This window comes from Larimichthys crocea, chromosome XIII (assembly GCF_000972845.2).
Source record: "Larimichthys crocea isolate SSNF chromosome XIII, L_crocea_2.0, whole genome shotgun sequence".
Lineage (NCBI taxonomy): Eukaryota > Metazoa > Chordata > Actinopteri > Sciaenidae > Larimichthys > Larimichthys crocea.
In genome coordinates, this window is record NC_040023.1 from 4,160,720 (window position 1) to 4,176,990 (window position 16,271).

The 16,271-nt window shown below is 40.1% G+C and overlaps 1 protein-coding gene across 3 annotated transcripts in view; it reads right to left on the minus strand.

Annotated features, from left to right (window-relative positions):
• Positions 1-377: 377 nt before the first annotated feature.
• Positions 378-16,271, minus strand: part of trappc9 (trafficking protein particle complex subunit 9) — a 199,874-nt gene continuing 183,980 nt past the window's right edge. For all 3 annotated transcript variants that reach the window (XM_019258520.2, XM_019258505.2, XM_019258513.2), the window contains 2 exons: positions 3,187-3,410; positions 378-1,827 (listed from right to left, as the gene is read on the minus strand). In XM_019258520.2, the coding sequence (XP_019114065.1) occupies positions 1,648-1,827; positions 3,187-3,410 (404 nt within the window). In that variant the 3' untranslated portion in view covers positions 378-1,647. The remainder of the gene's footprint in view (positions 1,828-3,186; positions 3,411-16,271) is intronic.

The window sequence follows — 16,271 nt, forward strand, 5'->3', positions numbered from 1 at the left end:
GATTGTAACTGGAAGGTGGCTGATTCAAGCTCCCAGATGGACAGTGAGTAATACTTGTCCTTTCAGTATATCAGAAGTGCTCTAACCGGTTAATGCTGCTGGGACATCACTTTAATGCACTGATGTTTGACTTCAGTTTGTGAACTGCAAGGCTGCACAGCATGTTGGTCAGTCATCCTTCCCCGTATAAATAAATGGTAAAAAGGATTATTAGTCAGCCTGGTAATGACTGTTTATGGATTTGAGTGTTTCTGAATGTCAGACTCGAGTTTCCCAAAATGCTGTGGCGATAAAGGTCATCTCAGTAGGCAGAAAATGAAGATGGTCATACAGCTACATCCAAAGTGTCGGAATCATTTCAAGATAAACAAAGGTTGTCTCATTTTCAAATTTATTTACAACAATCATAGGACACATAATGAGAGGTTAATCTAACAGCGTTCGTTTTCATCAGTGATTCAGTGTACTGGCACAGAGGCAAGAGGAGCTGTCCATACAGCAGTAGACATAAGTGCAGTTTATGTAGACGGAGCATTTCCAGTGTTGGTGTGCAGCTCTTCTTTTTCAGTCTTTGAGATCCTCCACTAATTATTTCAATTTTCTATAAAGAGATATTTTGTGATTCATTATTTAGCCATTTTGAATGAAGTAGAAATAATCCACTGAATAATTGCACTGTGATTTCAAAAATCAACCTGCTGATGAAGATAAGAAAAAAATGTAACATCAGAGAGTGATCAGAAGTTTGGTGACATTTGGACTACTTGCATTTTGTTGTGACTAGTCTAGCTGGCCGTCACTTTGCTAAGTGAGCTTACTAGCTAGAGGTCCGAGCACAAAATAGCAACATCCACTAACCAAATGCTAGTAGCTGATAGAGTTGCTTCTCTCACCAGCCGAAAAACAGTTGTGAGGTATCGAGTGGCTGGTAAAATGTGAACATTTTCCATTTGACCAGTTAGAAAAGTTACGTTGCCTCCTGCTAGCTCAGGTAGTTAAACCGACCATGCAAACAACACTGCATCTCTTTTGTATGTTGGCGGAGCAGTGTTATATAAAATTAGATGGTGCTAATAAGATAGCTCACTCCATTTTGAAATGTGTCTGTCGATGTGTTGTTCAGCTGTGTGATTAATTTATTATATGCTAAAGTTCAACGTAAAAGAAACCAAGTCGACTAAAGGGAGATGATTTAAGAAGCGTTCATGGAGAAGCTAATTTTGCCGCGTAACACACACACATTTACCCAGCGGACAGTCAAATGTACAGACATCAGCTGTATCATTAGCTGTATGGCATGTACAGTAGGTTGTGATCTGCTCAGACAGATCTCACCACAAATTCGTGTCATTTTTCTCTCCAGTGTCGTCCTCTCGTCTCCGTAAATCTATGGAGTGGATCCATACATCCTGGAGACAATTTTTTTTCCTCGAATTGAAAATTTGCTTTGCGTTCTATCCGGACAGACCTGCACACTAGTGGCCTGTAACAAAACACAGCAACAAGCTTTGAAAAGATTTCAAACCCCCCTCGCGCTCTACTGCACACATGCTTTAACCTTTGACGAAACAATATTTACATGTGCGTATTTACAGAGAACATCAACATCCTTCATTCACAGCTAAAAATGATGAGGCCACCGGGATCTTAAGCTCCAGCCTGGAGCGGTGTGTCCAGGGCTCGGATGTGGACACTGGGCAGAGTGAACCAGGCTAAAGGAAGCTCTCGTCCGGCACTGTCGTCCTGGAACTTGATATTAAGGTAGAAGTCTCCGGTGTAAAGGAAGAGTAGAGCTCCCACACATACGGAGTTTTCTTTGGGTTTAACCTGGTGATTCAAAGACAGACAGCGGTAAGAATCATTAGCAGGCTCCATAATGATCCTGGCACACTGTCAGCCACAGTGGAGTAGCGTAAGTTTGAAGCAGACTTTGGCTTTGATGAAAAGGTGCAAAGAAGTGCAGCGTTTTGTTCTTCAGCTCAGAACAATTCCCAGAATTTAATTATTTTTGCACATTCAGGAATGTGGGGAATTCTTTCGTGCTTTCATCGGCTTTTTATGACTATAAACTCTTTGTTCTCACATCAGCCAAGTCATTTTCATCGCCTTCAGCTTGTTACAGACAAAGCCTCCCTTCAAGGATCCCTTCTCTAATAAATAATTTAAATATTTCAGCCACGACTGTTAAAGAACCACAACAGTGTTTTAGTGATTTTAGCCTACATTCATAAGCATGCTCTAGTTTGATATTTAAATATCTTTGCTTGCTGGTTTCTCTTCATTTCAAGTTTCAATATAGAGTAGAGTTATGTAATCCAGCAGAGGCATGTCTGCCCTATTATAGTAAAAGGTCTGTACCATAGTGAAACACAATGTTTTTTATAATTGGCAATAGCAGCCACGATTACGTAACTCGAGACAATCATAAATCTCAGCAAGTTAAATGTCAGATTGAATGGAAACCAATGGAAGGGAAAAATGAGTTTAGAAATTTAAACAATGTTTTTTTTTTCATGCTCTTAGAACACAGTGTTTCATATTATTCTCTCAAATATACATGAAGAACATGGTCATCAGTAATATCATAAATACACATAGTTTTGGTTAAATTGTAAAGTGTGGTGTGGTGGCAGCACTTAAGTCCTGTATTCAGCATATAAACATTTAATTACACACTATAATGTAGTTATAAACATGATCAGCGAGTAAATGTTTATTCATTTATTTGTCAAGAACTATAAGCTCCTCCTGTGGGTAACACAGTAATACAGTCAAACACAGTTGTATTAGTATAACACAACTATCTGTATGTAATTTATACAAATATATTAACAAATTTCACAGTAGTGTACAGCTTCATTATAGTGTGTTATAAACCACTAGGTAAATGGTTGTATCCAGCTCATTAATACCAAATAGGGGAACAGGGCCTACATCTACTCCTTCCATGAGTATTTTCATGGTTCGTGGTTTTAATTTTGCCTTTTATTGCAGCCCAGATGTTGAGAATTATTTGCACATAATAAATGTTTTGTTTTAAACCTTTGGCCAGAACATGGCGAGTTTAAAGCCAACCTAAAACTGCTCATCTGCTGTGAACAGGAACGTTTTTTGAGCCCATCCCGATTACAACATGAAACATTCTGGGACCTGACTGTGTCGGGAGATACTCAAACCCGTACTGACCGTGTCAATGTAGAAGGTGTTTGAGCCGATGAAGGTGACCGCGTCGTCCAAATCGTAGTTCTGGACTCCGTTCTGGAAGTCCTGATAGGGCACCACAGTCAAAGCCAGGGGGCCCACTGAGTTCTTGCTCCGATTGGTCAGTCGTACCTCTAGGCTCACAGCCTCGCCCACTTTACAGTCGGCAATGACATCGCAGTCACATGGCTTCCCGTTCACCAACACATCTGGAAACAAAGAAAGGAGGAGGGGATTAGCAAGACTGAACGGAGACCTTTTGTCTAACACTTTGTGCAAAAGTGGAACTCTGCAGAAATAGTTTGAAACGAGGATTAAGACCTTTCAAACCAACGTATAAATCTCATGCACAGTCATTCACAGGATTCCCAACCAATCTCCACTTCGTTTGTATTCATCAAAACCCCGACTCGACCATTAATGGCCTATCATACTGTTTCTCGTGCGCAATCAATAAGCTTTGTTTGTCCTAAAATACATTTTATTGACATCAACAGAGGGTGCCGGAGCTGTGGGTATTAAACTGGATTCCCTCCTGTTAATCTCATGCATGACTAATTTCTGTCAAGAATGGACGAATGAGATTGTTGGAACAATCCTGAAGCGCCATACACACGCACACACATGCATGCACATGCACACGTGACCGTGAAGTACATTTATCTCTTCTCACACGGCTGTTCCTCCCTCTCTGCTGTCACAAGCAACCAAGAGACACTGAGTGAGTTCAATTCAATCCCGCTAATGTGAGACCAGTCACTCCTGATGTGGCCCCTATTTGGCTAAGGTGCAGAGGGAGACACAATGATTTGTTCTGTACAACGAGCTCAGTGAACTGAGCTCCAGCACGTTCCTGGAGGGCTGAGGAGAAGACTCTTTACATGGGGGAATCAGGGGTGCTCGAAGAGATCACCCGAGTAATGCCTCCTCTGAGAATAACGGCGGCGTGCGCACACAGGACGGCTGCCGCACACTTTCTAGTGTCACGCCCGCGGTTGTGATAAACACTGCGAGTCAGGGCGGCTGAGCCTGCGTGACAGCCCAGTGAAAGAAGCGAGCTGTGTTTGGTGCCGCCGGTGTGCCGATCTGTTGCGTACAGTAAGACTTGGAGGGGGGTGTAGGAAGATAGACAGACGATCCAGCAGGAGGGGAGGGGAGGAAGGGAGGCAAGGGTGGGTGTGGGTGGGCTGAGGCCGTGCTGTCACAGTTGGTGGGAGAGTCCCGGGGAGGCTGCAGCTACAGGAGGGTGACATTCAGCTCCAAGTCTATATTAAAAGCACACTTCACTCAACACAGACAACCAGCAGCACTCACTGAGGGGCTCAGGAGAGGTTCTTTTTTTTTAACAAAATATATAAAAATAAATGACCTTTTATTAAAAGGTTCTTTGTTAGTCAGTAAATGTTATTCTCCTTTGATAACTGTACACCATTCATGATATTAATTTATGAATAAATATATGATTCTACTGTGAGATTTTGAGTCTTATCTGTACTATCCTTATTGCTGTTGCTTGTCATCAGCTTGTGTCAGGACCAGAAGTAAGAATCACCTGAGATCCTCATGTAAAAACAGTCAGATCAGGTTTTATTTAAAGTCTGTGTAAAGTAAGAATAAATATGTGTTCTGTGTTTGGCCGACCTAAAGAAAAAAAAGTGTTATTAACAACTTATTAATATTAATATGATTAATATTATGAAATCAGGTGACATTGAGCAGTACTCTCAGCTCCAGGACTGTTGGGGCGTGTCCACTGGTGCGCTGAAGCCACGCCCACTCATGGGAGCAGTCGAGCAGCCAAGTGACTGAAACGTGTCAGATGAGTTCAGAAAATGACATGACTAACTTTGAAACACTCTGGGCGAGATTAATTAATTAATAGCTAGGGGTGCAGGGGTATGCTTAGGGTGGCCTCAGTGTGTCATCGAGCCACCCTTTAAGGACCGCCCACAAAATCCTGGACTGAAAACTGGTAAGAAACTGTTTTAACCTCTAACTTTTCACATGATATCAGCAAACCCAAATTATTAAAAAATGAATATCAGGTTCTTGATTCAGCTACTTTTAGAAAGATAAAGAACAAGTTCATTATAAGGGCTTACATGGGATTGCAGAAACGTGTTGGGTCTTTTTTTTTTTTCTTCTATTTTTAAGAAATGTGACCAAACTGATTGTGTTAACACCCGGCTGAGATCCAATCACATAGAGAGCCAGACCACCTCCAGACATGGTTTGGCTGATTGCATTCCTATTAACACCTGAATTAACAAATGTTTTTCCTCAACCAGACAAAATATCCAGATACAGATCACATGTTGATGCAACAAATATGGGCTAAATACAGCTACAGATACATACATACTTGCTAGTCACATATACATATTGTGTTTGGGTAACATTTGCATCTATTAGATTATAATAAAAAGTTATCGTCTGTACACAGGCAGGCTTTCTACCTGAAAAAACAATTGCTCACATTGTGTGAAAGGGTAAAGTAAGTTGTGTTAGTCATGTAGCTAAATAAATCAGCAGGGGTGAAGAGATGACACTCAAAAAACATTTTTGCTGTAGATCAAACATCATTTCAGTGCCTATGGAAACTTATGGATTATTGCTTTAACTGTAAAGACCTCTGGTGATGGTGCATTTAGACACCCATGCACACAGACAAACACACATATATATATATACACAAGCACGCATATATTCCACAATCCTTTCATAGCCAGTAGCGCTGAGCATATAGTGACACCTTAGCAAGGAGTTATATTTAGTTTGTTCAAAGTCTTGTTGCTAGGAGATGTGCAAATTATAGGTAGCCTACATTGGCTCTAAAACTGCAAATAAATTCGTTCACATTAAAAGCAAACAAAAGAGAATGGTTAGTCTGTAATGAGCTGATGAACACCCACACATACAAGCCTCAGTCACACACACCCACAGCCTGAACATTTGCTATAGAGTTTCTCTACTCTGTTATCCTGGATTCTGCATCAACGGCGAGGAAATCGAATGATTTGGGCAACCAACGTGTGTGCAGAAAAACATGAACGATAGCCCAATCCAATGAGGGAAACGGCAACTGTGTTCAAAAAGACAAGTATTTGCACATAATGTTATTGTGGAAATAAAAGAGCAATGATGTTTTAGGCTACTCATCCATTATGTAACCTTCGCAACAAGTAAACCAACAAAGAAAGGGGGGGGTGAAGGTTTCTGATTGGCTGTGGTCCTCTCTGGACTCTCTGCACACATCTTTGAATATTCCCAGAGAGGACTCGAAAGGTCATGACAAAACGCTTCTTTTTTAAAAGCATCTGCTGTGTGTTTTCTGTTGTGCAGAGCCGAGTGTGTACCTCCACAGTGCTTCTGTTAAGGAGGCATGTCGAGGAATGTAGTGTGTCCCCAGAGCCTCAGTGAGCACAGGTTACATCCCCTCAGGATCCACCTGTCATTGCTCTGACAAAAGTTGAAGTTGAAATGATTATCTTCTATAAATTAAAGCAGAGGTCTGCATTTCTGGTAGTATCGCAAAAGGTACGTGACAAAACCTCTTGCTCCTACTGTAGGTGAAGTAAATCGACTAAAATATTTCTATTTTTCTTGAGTTCCCCCTAGGTTTATTTTTTTATACAGGCCAGTAAGATAAAGTCACCTTTGAGGTAAACATGACTAGTTTTCTATATAAGAAAAACCTTACATAACTGCTCATAATCAACTCTAATCGTGACATTTAAAACCTTTCACGGATTGATAACCTCGAATAAAACTTGAACTGAGCTTCCCACAATTCTGTTCACCAGCTGTCATTTACGCCCGACAACTGCCGAGCCTCCTGTTAGCTACCTGCTAGCAATCTAACGCTAGCACTTTGATCGGTTACGTAATGAGAGACTAACCACAAATAACTACAAATGAGTAAATTTGCTGCTGCTGGTTGTCTTTGTTAAACTTCCATTTGTTCCAGCTTGCTAAGACACTGTTAAGAATCTAAATTACAATCAAAATCAAGGTGATTTGAAGAAAGAAAACAAAAAAAGTTCAGCGCTAAAAATATTGAACATCCTGACTGCACACAAAGGCCTGATGATGAGGGGAAAAAAGGAGGGCGAGCTGGGGAGGAAAATAGAAAATGAAGAGGTATGTGAGCTAAAAGGAGAAGTTTGACCCTTCAGAAGAATTGTATGAATAAAACAGGCCACAAAACACAGAAGAGGTAACTCATCAGGAGGGAGGATGAGGATTTGGAAGGATAAATATGACTGCGACAAAATACTGCTCCAACAAGTGCTGCACGAGCAACAGGTGCATCACAGGACGAGTGTGTGAGGAGCTCTGTTTGTTAAGATTTGACTCCAGTCAGCTCATTTTTATGCATTGATTTGTTCTGCCGTGACAGGTTCATTAATACATCGTGAGCAATGAAAGGAATTGATCTGGTTATTCATTTCCTGCTGCTGCTAATGGCGCAGCTACGGCTCTTCTAAACATGTTACCTAACATGAGAAGCTGGGATTTGTCTTTCATGTTAGCAGGCGCACAGCTCTGCCCAGATGCTGCTGCTGCTGCTGCTGATGCTGGAGTCTGCAGAGGCAAAGCGCTGCGGCAGGCGTCGCCACAGCAACCGGGAGAGAAACAGAGAGGGAGAAAGAGAAAGAGAGAGACGATACCTCCCCTCCTGTATGAGTATGAACACCACAGATCAAACTACGATGAAACAAGTCTCTCCGCCTCTTGTCGTATCGCTGTCGCCTATGAAGATAAAGATGACGGCTGACACTCGGAGGTTTGCCAGCGTTCACAGCATTATGCCGGGTGTCGATTCAGCTCATTAAGATTCACTCACAATATTGTGCAGCGTGAGGGGGGAAAAGCGGACAAATCCCCGCCAAACAAATATAGATGTCATGTTTACCACATCTCATGCAAAATGACATTTGTGAGGTGAACGTGGGAAACGCTAAATAAACAAAGGAAGGGGATGTTGCTCTGCTGCTGCAAACTGATTATATCAGCATTATGGTATTATTTAGTGCGGTCCTCCTCAGTACGTTTAGACTTTCTGTGTGCGAGTGTGTGTGTGTGTGTGTGTGTGTGTGGGGTGAAGAAAAAGCAATTGTCTAATGAAGAGAAATCAAGGTTTCTAGCAAGATCTTAAAAAAAGGAAGGTTTTTGTATAAATGGAAGCAAAAAAAACATGGTTACATAACTTATTTTGGCATATTAAAGTGAAGGTGAATTAAATGACTGTATAATAAAATGTAGAGAGAGTGTGTGTATGTATATATAAACTTAACTATACTGTACATTTCTTTGTGGCCATCAAAAAATTATGATATCGTGTCCACATAAATCAATCAATAAGACAATAAAGTAAAAACATGTCAGCACAATTCAATATAATTCATTCCAAAATAACAAAAAGGATAATGCCTTTAGGTGAGGAGAGGGGAAAAAACCCAAACATGAGCGAGAAAAACAACTCGAACAGACTAAATCTATACACACCTACGTATTGAAAAGTAAATTATGATCATGCAAAACAAAACAAAAATACGGAGGAGGAGAAACACATTAATCAACACTACTGTATTAAAATGCAAAAGCACATTCTGAGAGTTGTTTTAAATGAATAATTACTCACCGCTTCAATATCAGAACAATGAGCTCAGACCAGTCTTAAAAGTCCAAATACAAACTATTTCGAAAGGCGGATCATCAATCTGTAGTATTTTTTTTTGCCTGGTCAAGAGGCCAGCAGTAAAAGTTCCAGACAAAACAAAATGAAACCAGACAGGAGACAGAAAAAAAAGAAAAAAAGAAAAGGACTGAAAAATTGACCATGCTTTACAATATTTAGAGATACTACTTCAATCAATCATTTTCTAGAGCTGAAAACATGGAGGCTGTGTGTCCTATCTGCCTGTACATTATGGACAGACAGCAGATATATAACATGTGATCTGAGAAAATAACAACAACAACAAATTTGCTTTATAAATAAAATATAGCAATGACTAAACTCACCGTGTGGACAGAGATGGCCAGCCAGTGCTGGAATACAAAGTGCAATAATGTGTGAGGGATTTTTATTTGGCTGTAAATCTCAATGTGCGATGATAAATACAGACTGACAGCCGATGAATTTATATAAAACAAACAAATCATCAACATCAACAAAAAAGTGGCAAAAGTGGCTTCAAAAACCAGACATAAAAATACATGTTTTAAAAATAAAACTGTCTGCGCCGATGGAATAAAAAGACATGATTCAAGTGGAAACAGAGGTTAACAGTGTTCGGCAGTGGCAGTGTCTTCTCCTCCAGCATGAACATTAACAAAGAGTTGTGCTCCGGCCCAGATGACCAGGTCATCAGGGTTTAACAGCTCATCTCAGCCAGCGGCCGATAGCCAGGCAGGGTCATTGATGAATGCTCCGATGGAGCCGGAGGATGTGCTTTAAAAGGTTGAGGTGTGTCTAAAAATAACCTGCCAGCCTCCGATATCCCCCTAAGCCATCTGCCCCTTTTATAATTATCCCCATAACAACCGCTCACTTGATATGTGCCGTCTTTTACTTTAACAAACGTTTAAAGATTCCATCTGCTTGGATGTAAAGAAGCCAGCAACATGTTTGGATATTCTGCCACTCACTTGAGGTGGATATAAAACATTTTCACATTTATCAGTTTGGGCCAGGGGCCGTATATATCTTGAACTGAAAACCTCCTCAGCTGGGACTGCTCTACAGCAACATGTGCACTCTGATAGATAGAAAATTAGTAAAGGGGATATAAACCAACCATAAATTTGCTTATTGAACTGAAGGTCTGAGTAATCGCTGTCCATCTGTGCCTCCCTTTGAAGTCCAACGCCCGACTGTGTTTAATTATTTCACTGTGAGCAGGACATATTTAAGGAAGCTTCGCCCCAAACATGCAGACCTGTTCGGGTGCTGTAATTCCAATCAGTGGCGAGCAGAGCAGCAGCCTGTGGCAGGAGGATTTAGGGGGGGTTATGTTGCAGCAACAGTTTGCAGGCTCGGTATACTAATATTGGCTCGTCTCCACGCAGGACACCTAACTGAGGCTGAGCTGTTTCCAGCCTGTACACACACTCATAGCCGCTCTGTGAGCATCATGACCACGGGAGCAACAGCATTACTCATCCAAAACACTCACCATCGCTTTCATTCCCCCACTGGTGGCTACGTGACTTATGTTTACTCAAATAATAGTTCTCTTTTTTTTTTTTCACCCTCCATTCGATCTCTCTATTTTCCACTTCAAGAACAGGAGTGTACTCTGCTGGCTCATTGTTTGAATGGTGGTGCCCAAGGTTATCATTGTTTAGCATCCTTATCCTTCACTTCCAGCCGCACTCAACAAGGCTTTTAAAAGCAGGCAGTATACTGTGAGGGTATGGGGATTAAGATGCTTACACACACTTATTGAGACTTTCAACAATGCAACTTATTGTTATATATCAGACTATGACAAGTGGGTATAAGAGGGCTCCACAAAGGAATCACAATAGATCTGAAGAGACTCTTGTGTGAGTGAGAATAGGAAAATAATGACTACAAATGTGAGCCCACACAATGACCAAATCTGGGTGAAGGATGGCTCTTAATGTTGAAATCTCTCTTATAACCTCATTTTAACAATCTGTCAATCTGACTGGCAAAGAGGTCTATAAAAATTAAGTGTGAGTCGTAAGCTGCCAACAGCAACATTTTTCTACTCGTATGCTCATACTATTATATGCCTAGTTTCCTTTTATTTGATCCCAAGGGGAAGTCTTTTCTCCTTGTTTGGTATAAAACACGATAAAGCGTGAAAAGCATGACACAAAAAATAAAAAACCCACGAAGATTAACAAAGGACATGATGGTGGAAGACGTCGGTATACTTTAGACAAAGTGCTTGTTGGATCGTCAAACCCTGAAATCGACAATCCAACGAAGATGAAAGAAGAATATGAAAAGTAAGTAAGATGTTTAAATATTTCTCTCAACACTTCACACTCTGTAAACAGACTGCAAATGCAAGTTGTAGAGAAGCTGTTGCAACTGCACGTACCAATGATCAGACCATATTTAGATCATGCATCTTGCACATTGGAATGTTTACTCAAACAGTAAATGAACCTCTTAGCCATATGCATCTATATGCTTTATGCATACAGCCACATAACCCAGTGTATCATGCTGTTTAATGAGCGTAATCAAGCGGCTAATACGTCTATATTTCCTTTTGACTTCCTGCCTCTGAAATGGAAGCATTTAATGCCTTTGGCGTTAGATTTTATCCACATATAGACTAAGCAGTTTCTTTCTATTTGCCTCCACCTAAGCGGCAGGACAAGTCCAGAGAGAGGAGGACGTTAAAATGCAGCATGTTGCAGGCACAAGGTTCACACTTGGACATTGAGCATTCTGTTCCTCACTGAACTGTGAGTGTGGCTGATGAGGAAAATAGCACTGTAGGCCTAGTATCTTTGCTATACAGCAACTTCCCAAAATAGAACAAATCAATTGTGTGGGGGAGCACTAGTGTGGTGGCTGGGTGCCATTACACTTTAATGGCCCCACACTGAGATGGCAGTCTTGGCTCGGGGCTTCCTGCTGCACAGTCATATAATTCTTCAATCTGACTCTTTTTCCAAACTATACCTACGTTTGGAATATTCAGCTCAAAAGCTGAGGAATGCTTGTCGTCTCTGTTTTATTACCCTTTGTGGTAAATATGTCATTCTACTGGTGACAAAGCCACACGTGAGGCGATAAGGTTTTGGCATTTATTCCAGGACTCACTCCATCTCTCTTCTCTTCCTCACACCAGCTTAGGCACTTGTGTTATGATTAGTTCTATTACGCTGTCTTCAGAGTGATAGTCGCCTAATACTTTTTTAGTACAACTCTCAAAGTTTTTGGCCTCCTGCCAAATCTAACGGTGGCTAAAGCAGAATGTAGAAACAACCCATTACTCTGCAACATTCAAACAAAAAAATGAAAAAAACTGATGTTTGACCTGAAAAGCTTCTGGGATCTGCACAGAAGGCTTTTATGGAGGCAACGAAAGAGAGGTAGCAAAGGGTAACAAAAGCAGCTGGGTTGCAAAAAGCCAATGATGTTAAATCAATACCCCTCTGTGCAGTGTGTCATGCTTCATCTTTGGAAGTGGAAAGTGCAAAATATGAAACTATTGTTTGTGCGTTTCCAGTAGTACCTGTTGAAAGCACTAAAAAATGACCAAAGTATCAAAAGCAGAGGTGTGGTAAGCTCGCTTATTTTTAACTCCACACCTCAAAAACTGTTTTTTTCATTTTTAAACCTGTTGTCTTTATCCTCATCCATCAAAGTGAAATAACTTGAGGCAATTTATCTGACTTAACGCAGCTCTCTCTGGAGACGCAAAAGAAAGCTTTATACAACTTTTTTTCCACATAAACTCCTGAAGAGCTGTAAACAGACTTTGATGCCTGAAATCAGTGCAGCTCTCCTTGAAGAATAAAGTAAACTTATATTCATCTTTGAAAAAAAAAAAGTGCTTCTTTGAGACAGTAGAAATGCAGCTTTGAACGGCAAAGTTTTGGTAACTGGCCAAGTTGTGGAAAATGTTTTAAATTGTCCTGGTAAGTGATGTCACCTTTTCCTTTTGTTTTGTACCTGAAGTAACAGCCATTTGTGAAACAACGTATAGTGTGTTTTCAGTGCTGCTTGCAGAACATTTCTGCAACAGTATTTTGTGGATAAATCTGTTTTTGCTGAAATGACCTTCAACCTGTGATACCGACCGTGTGTTTTTCTGCCTCCTGCTGCGGCTGATACATCAAACCTCTAAAGTCACACTTTAAAAAAAAAAAAACTAATTGTGCAGCAGTTTAAATGTCAGTAACACCAGATAAAAGTCATGATATAAACATTATAGATGATGTTACTGCATTACTCCATTGTTGGCGTCATACTGATGAACTAAATGTTCATTCACACATCCTTAATAGGCGTAAAGATGGTGAACAGATATAAAGCTTGTGATTTGATACTACTACTACTACTAACAGTACTGGATGTAATGGAAACTACAGATCTTTAATACTCTGCTGCTTCCTGAGTTCCGGCAAGAAAAAAATCAATGTCTATTATATCAAAAAGGAAATAAATTAGAGTTAAAACACAATACTCATTTACTGTAGATGACATCTGAAAGAGACAAATAACAAAATTACATCTGGGATTATCATTGTGTTTACTCAAGAAGATGGCTTACTATGGATAGGTTCATGGTTCCATTGCATTGTACTTCTACTGAAGTCGGATGTACTTATGAGTGAAAATGGGTAACTTCAGGGGCATTTAGGGCACTTAAAATACATACAGCCTGCTGACAGTACAAGAGCATTAAGTCATGGACTAAAAATAGCCATTTGATCTAAAAAGAAAAAAATGATTCCACCAAGACCAAACCCCTACAACACAACTTAAAAGAGTTACTGCAAAACCTCACCGGTCATGTCTCTGTCACGTCGTGGCCACTCCACGCGACTTCAAACCCAACCACGGGCGTTTCTGAGTGTTTTGTCTGCCAGACTGTGTTAACATTCTTGTGCTTCCAAATATGTAAATATGCAGTGTTTTATTTAAAAATCGACCAGATTCTTTATGCTGTTTCTGTGCCTGACTTGCAGCCAGCTCGAGCTCAAGGTCAACTTGATAATAATCGTGTTAAATGCACAAGTGCATTGGAGAAACTGAACAGTAACAAATGTGTTAATGTCAAGAAACTTCATGGATTCAGGATAAATTTATCTACCCTTGCAAGAATTTTAGTCAGTGGTGTGAAAGTTGGAAACATGGACAGTAAGCAGCAGGAAATAACTATTACTGTAGACCTTGCCAGAACTCTGGCTTCAGTTACATTTTAAAGTCAGTAGGCCCTTGCATATTTTTATACAAAAGTCTAACTTGTGCAGCTTAAATTTTGTGGTTTTATTGTTCCGTGAGTGCTATTGCTTTTTGAATACTTAATTCCCCTCTCTGCATATTTCCCCAGTAAACATCATTACAGATCAGCAAAATGTGAGCTATGGGTTTTGGCAAACCTTATCAAACTTTCCTTCCCACACATTCACCTGTAACCAAACAACATTAAAACTGTAATGATCTAATTTTTCTATTTTGCAAATGTAATTTATTGCCACTTGGCCTCAATTAGGCAAAAAAAAAAAAAACTTGATTGCTCCCTTCAGGTGGGACTGATGTTAGAGAACTCAGAATTAATGAAGTCTAATCAACAAGACGGCTCATAGATGCACTCAACTGCTTGAGGGGCAACAATTACATAACTACAATACATAAGAGAAGCCGTATAGGCCAAAAAGTAGCTCTCCTACCCGCAGAGGTAGCTTATATGATTAATAGATACAACAGAGACTTCTGGCTTCTTTGACCTTCCCTACAATACATTCACGAATTTCTGCTGAATCTTGAGAAAAATAAAAAAGCATGTTACAACAAAAGTTGCAAAAGAGAAGTTGCAACTGAAACACTGTTAGTAAGATTTGAAATAATTCCCATATTCCCATGGTACAGTACAGTCAACCATGAGCTCACAGAGCGAGTCTGAAGCTACTGCCGACTTGAACACGAGATGAGTGTTCAACAGGTCAGCGTACTGAGCATTCAAAGGCAAATCTCTGCTAATCACATATGGATGGAAAATAATTAGGGCTATCTTCCCCCTGCAGACGTCGATAGCCTGCGTGTTGAAGCAGGAAAAAACAGCTGCTGCAATAAATCTGATCTGATAATCCAGTATGCTGATTTGAACACAACCAGGGCGGCTATTCTCACGGCCATTGACCGCATAGCAAGAGAAACTATGTTCTCACTCCTTAAAGATATCAGTTTTTACTCATAAATGAATATTCTGTGTAAAAAAGCCATGCCCCACCCTCTGAATACCTTATTTGACCTATGCAAAGAAAACAAATTCTATCCAAGTTGATGAAAAACAAATAAAAGAAACATTTGATCCCATTGTCCAAATTAAAACTATTTATTCCGAGTGATAAAAAAAAAAAGCTGAGTGGGTGAAGGACCACAAACAAAAATTTAATTACAAAGTTGTGCTTTTATTGACTCTGGCCAGTGTCACAGTCCATAAACTCAGTCATCCATGTATTGTCAATAGAGCTACTCCAGAAAAGTGTAAAAAAGTGTTTGCTGTTAAAGCAAAGACTTAGATTACTTAGATACTATTCTGGTTATCAGCAAGCCCGGTTGTGTCTAAAGGTACCATAATGTAGGGGAGGTGGGGAGCCATTGGGATGCACTGTACGCACTGAAACGCTAACTGTTGTTTTACATATCGGATTGTGTGTATGTTATTCTTAGATGGAGTCAAGCAGCCCTCCCTGTTTCCAGTCTATATGCTAAGCTAAAATGAGAGTGGTGTCAACCTTCTTATCTTACTCTGAGTAACTATTGTTTTACCATCTAGCCAATTTATGAAAGCTATACATGCCCATCTCAGTCATATGAGTCTAATGAGGACATACCCTGGGATAACCTAGCCTTCATTACGTTAATCTGGTTATCTTCTTCACTTCTACGGGGAGATAGAGCTCTCCACGGGGAGCTTCAAGCACTTTGATTCTCCTCTTTCCTCTCATTTTGTAAAGCACTTCTGAACATCAAACTCTTTGACATACAGTAACGCGGTTCCAAGTCATATCTGTGATTACAACTCTGCGCACATCAAATCTAATTAAATTTGGATTACATTTTTTATTTTTTTTCTTGAATGGCAATTTCTTAAATGTATCATTATAATTAATTGGATGCTATCGTGCTCACTGGCGTCGGGACAGGCTGCACATATTCCTGGGGTGCACTGAAACTCATTTGGTTTGATCAATATTACAACGCTGCAACTGGGCTGACAAGCAATCCACAGAGTGCACATAACTGTCTCAAAGCTAATTAAAATAAAGAAAAATTACGCATGAAACTAAAAATTGCTTCGATTATTTTGTTAATTGATCATTTCGACAAACAAACATAGTGT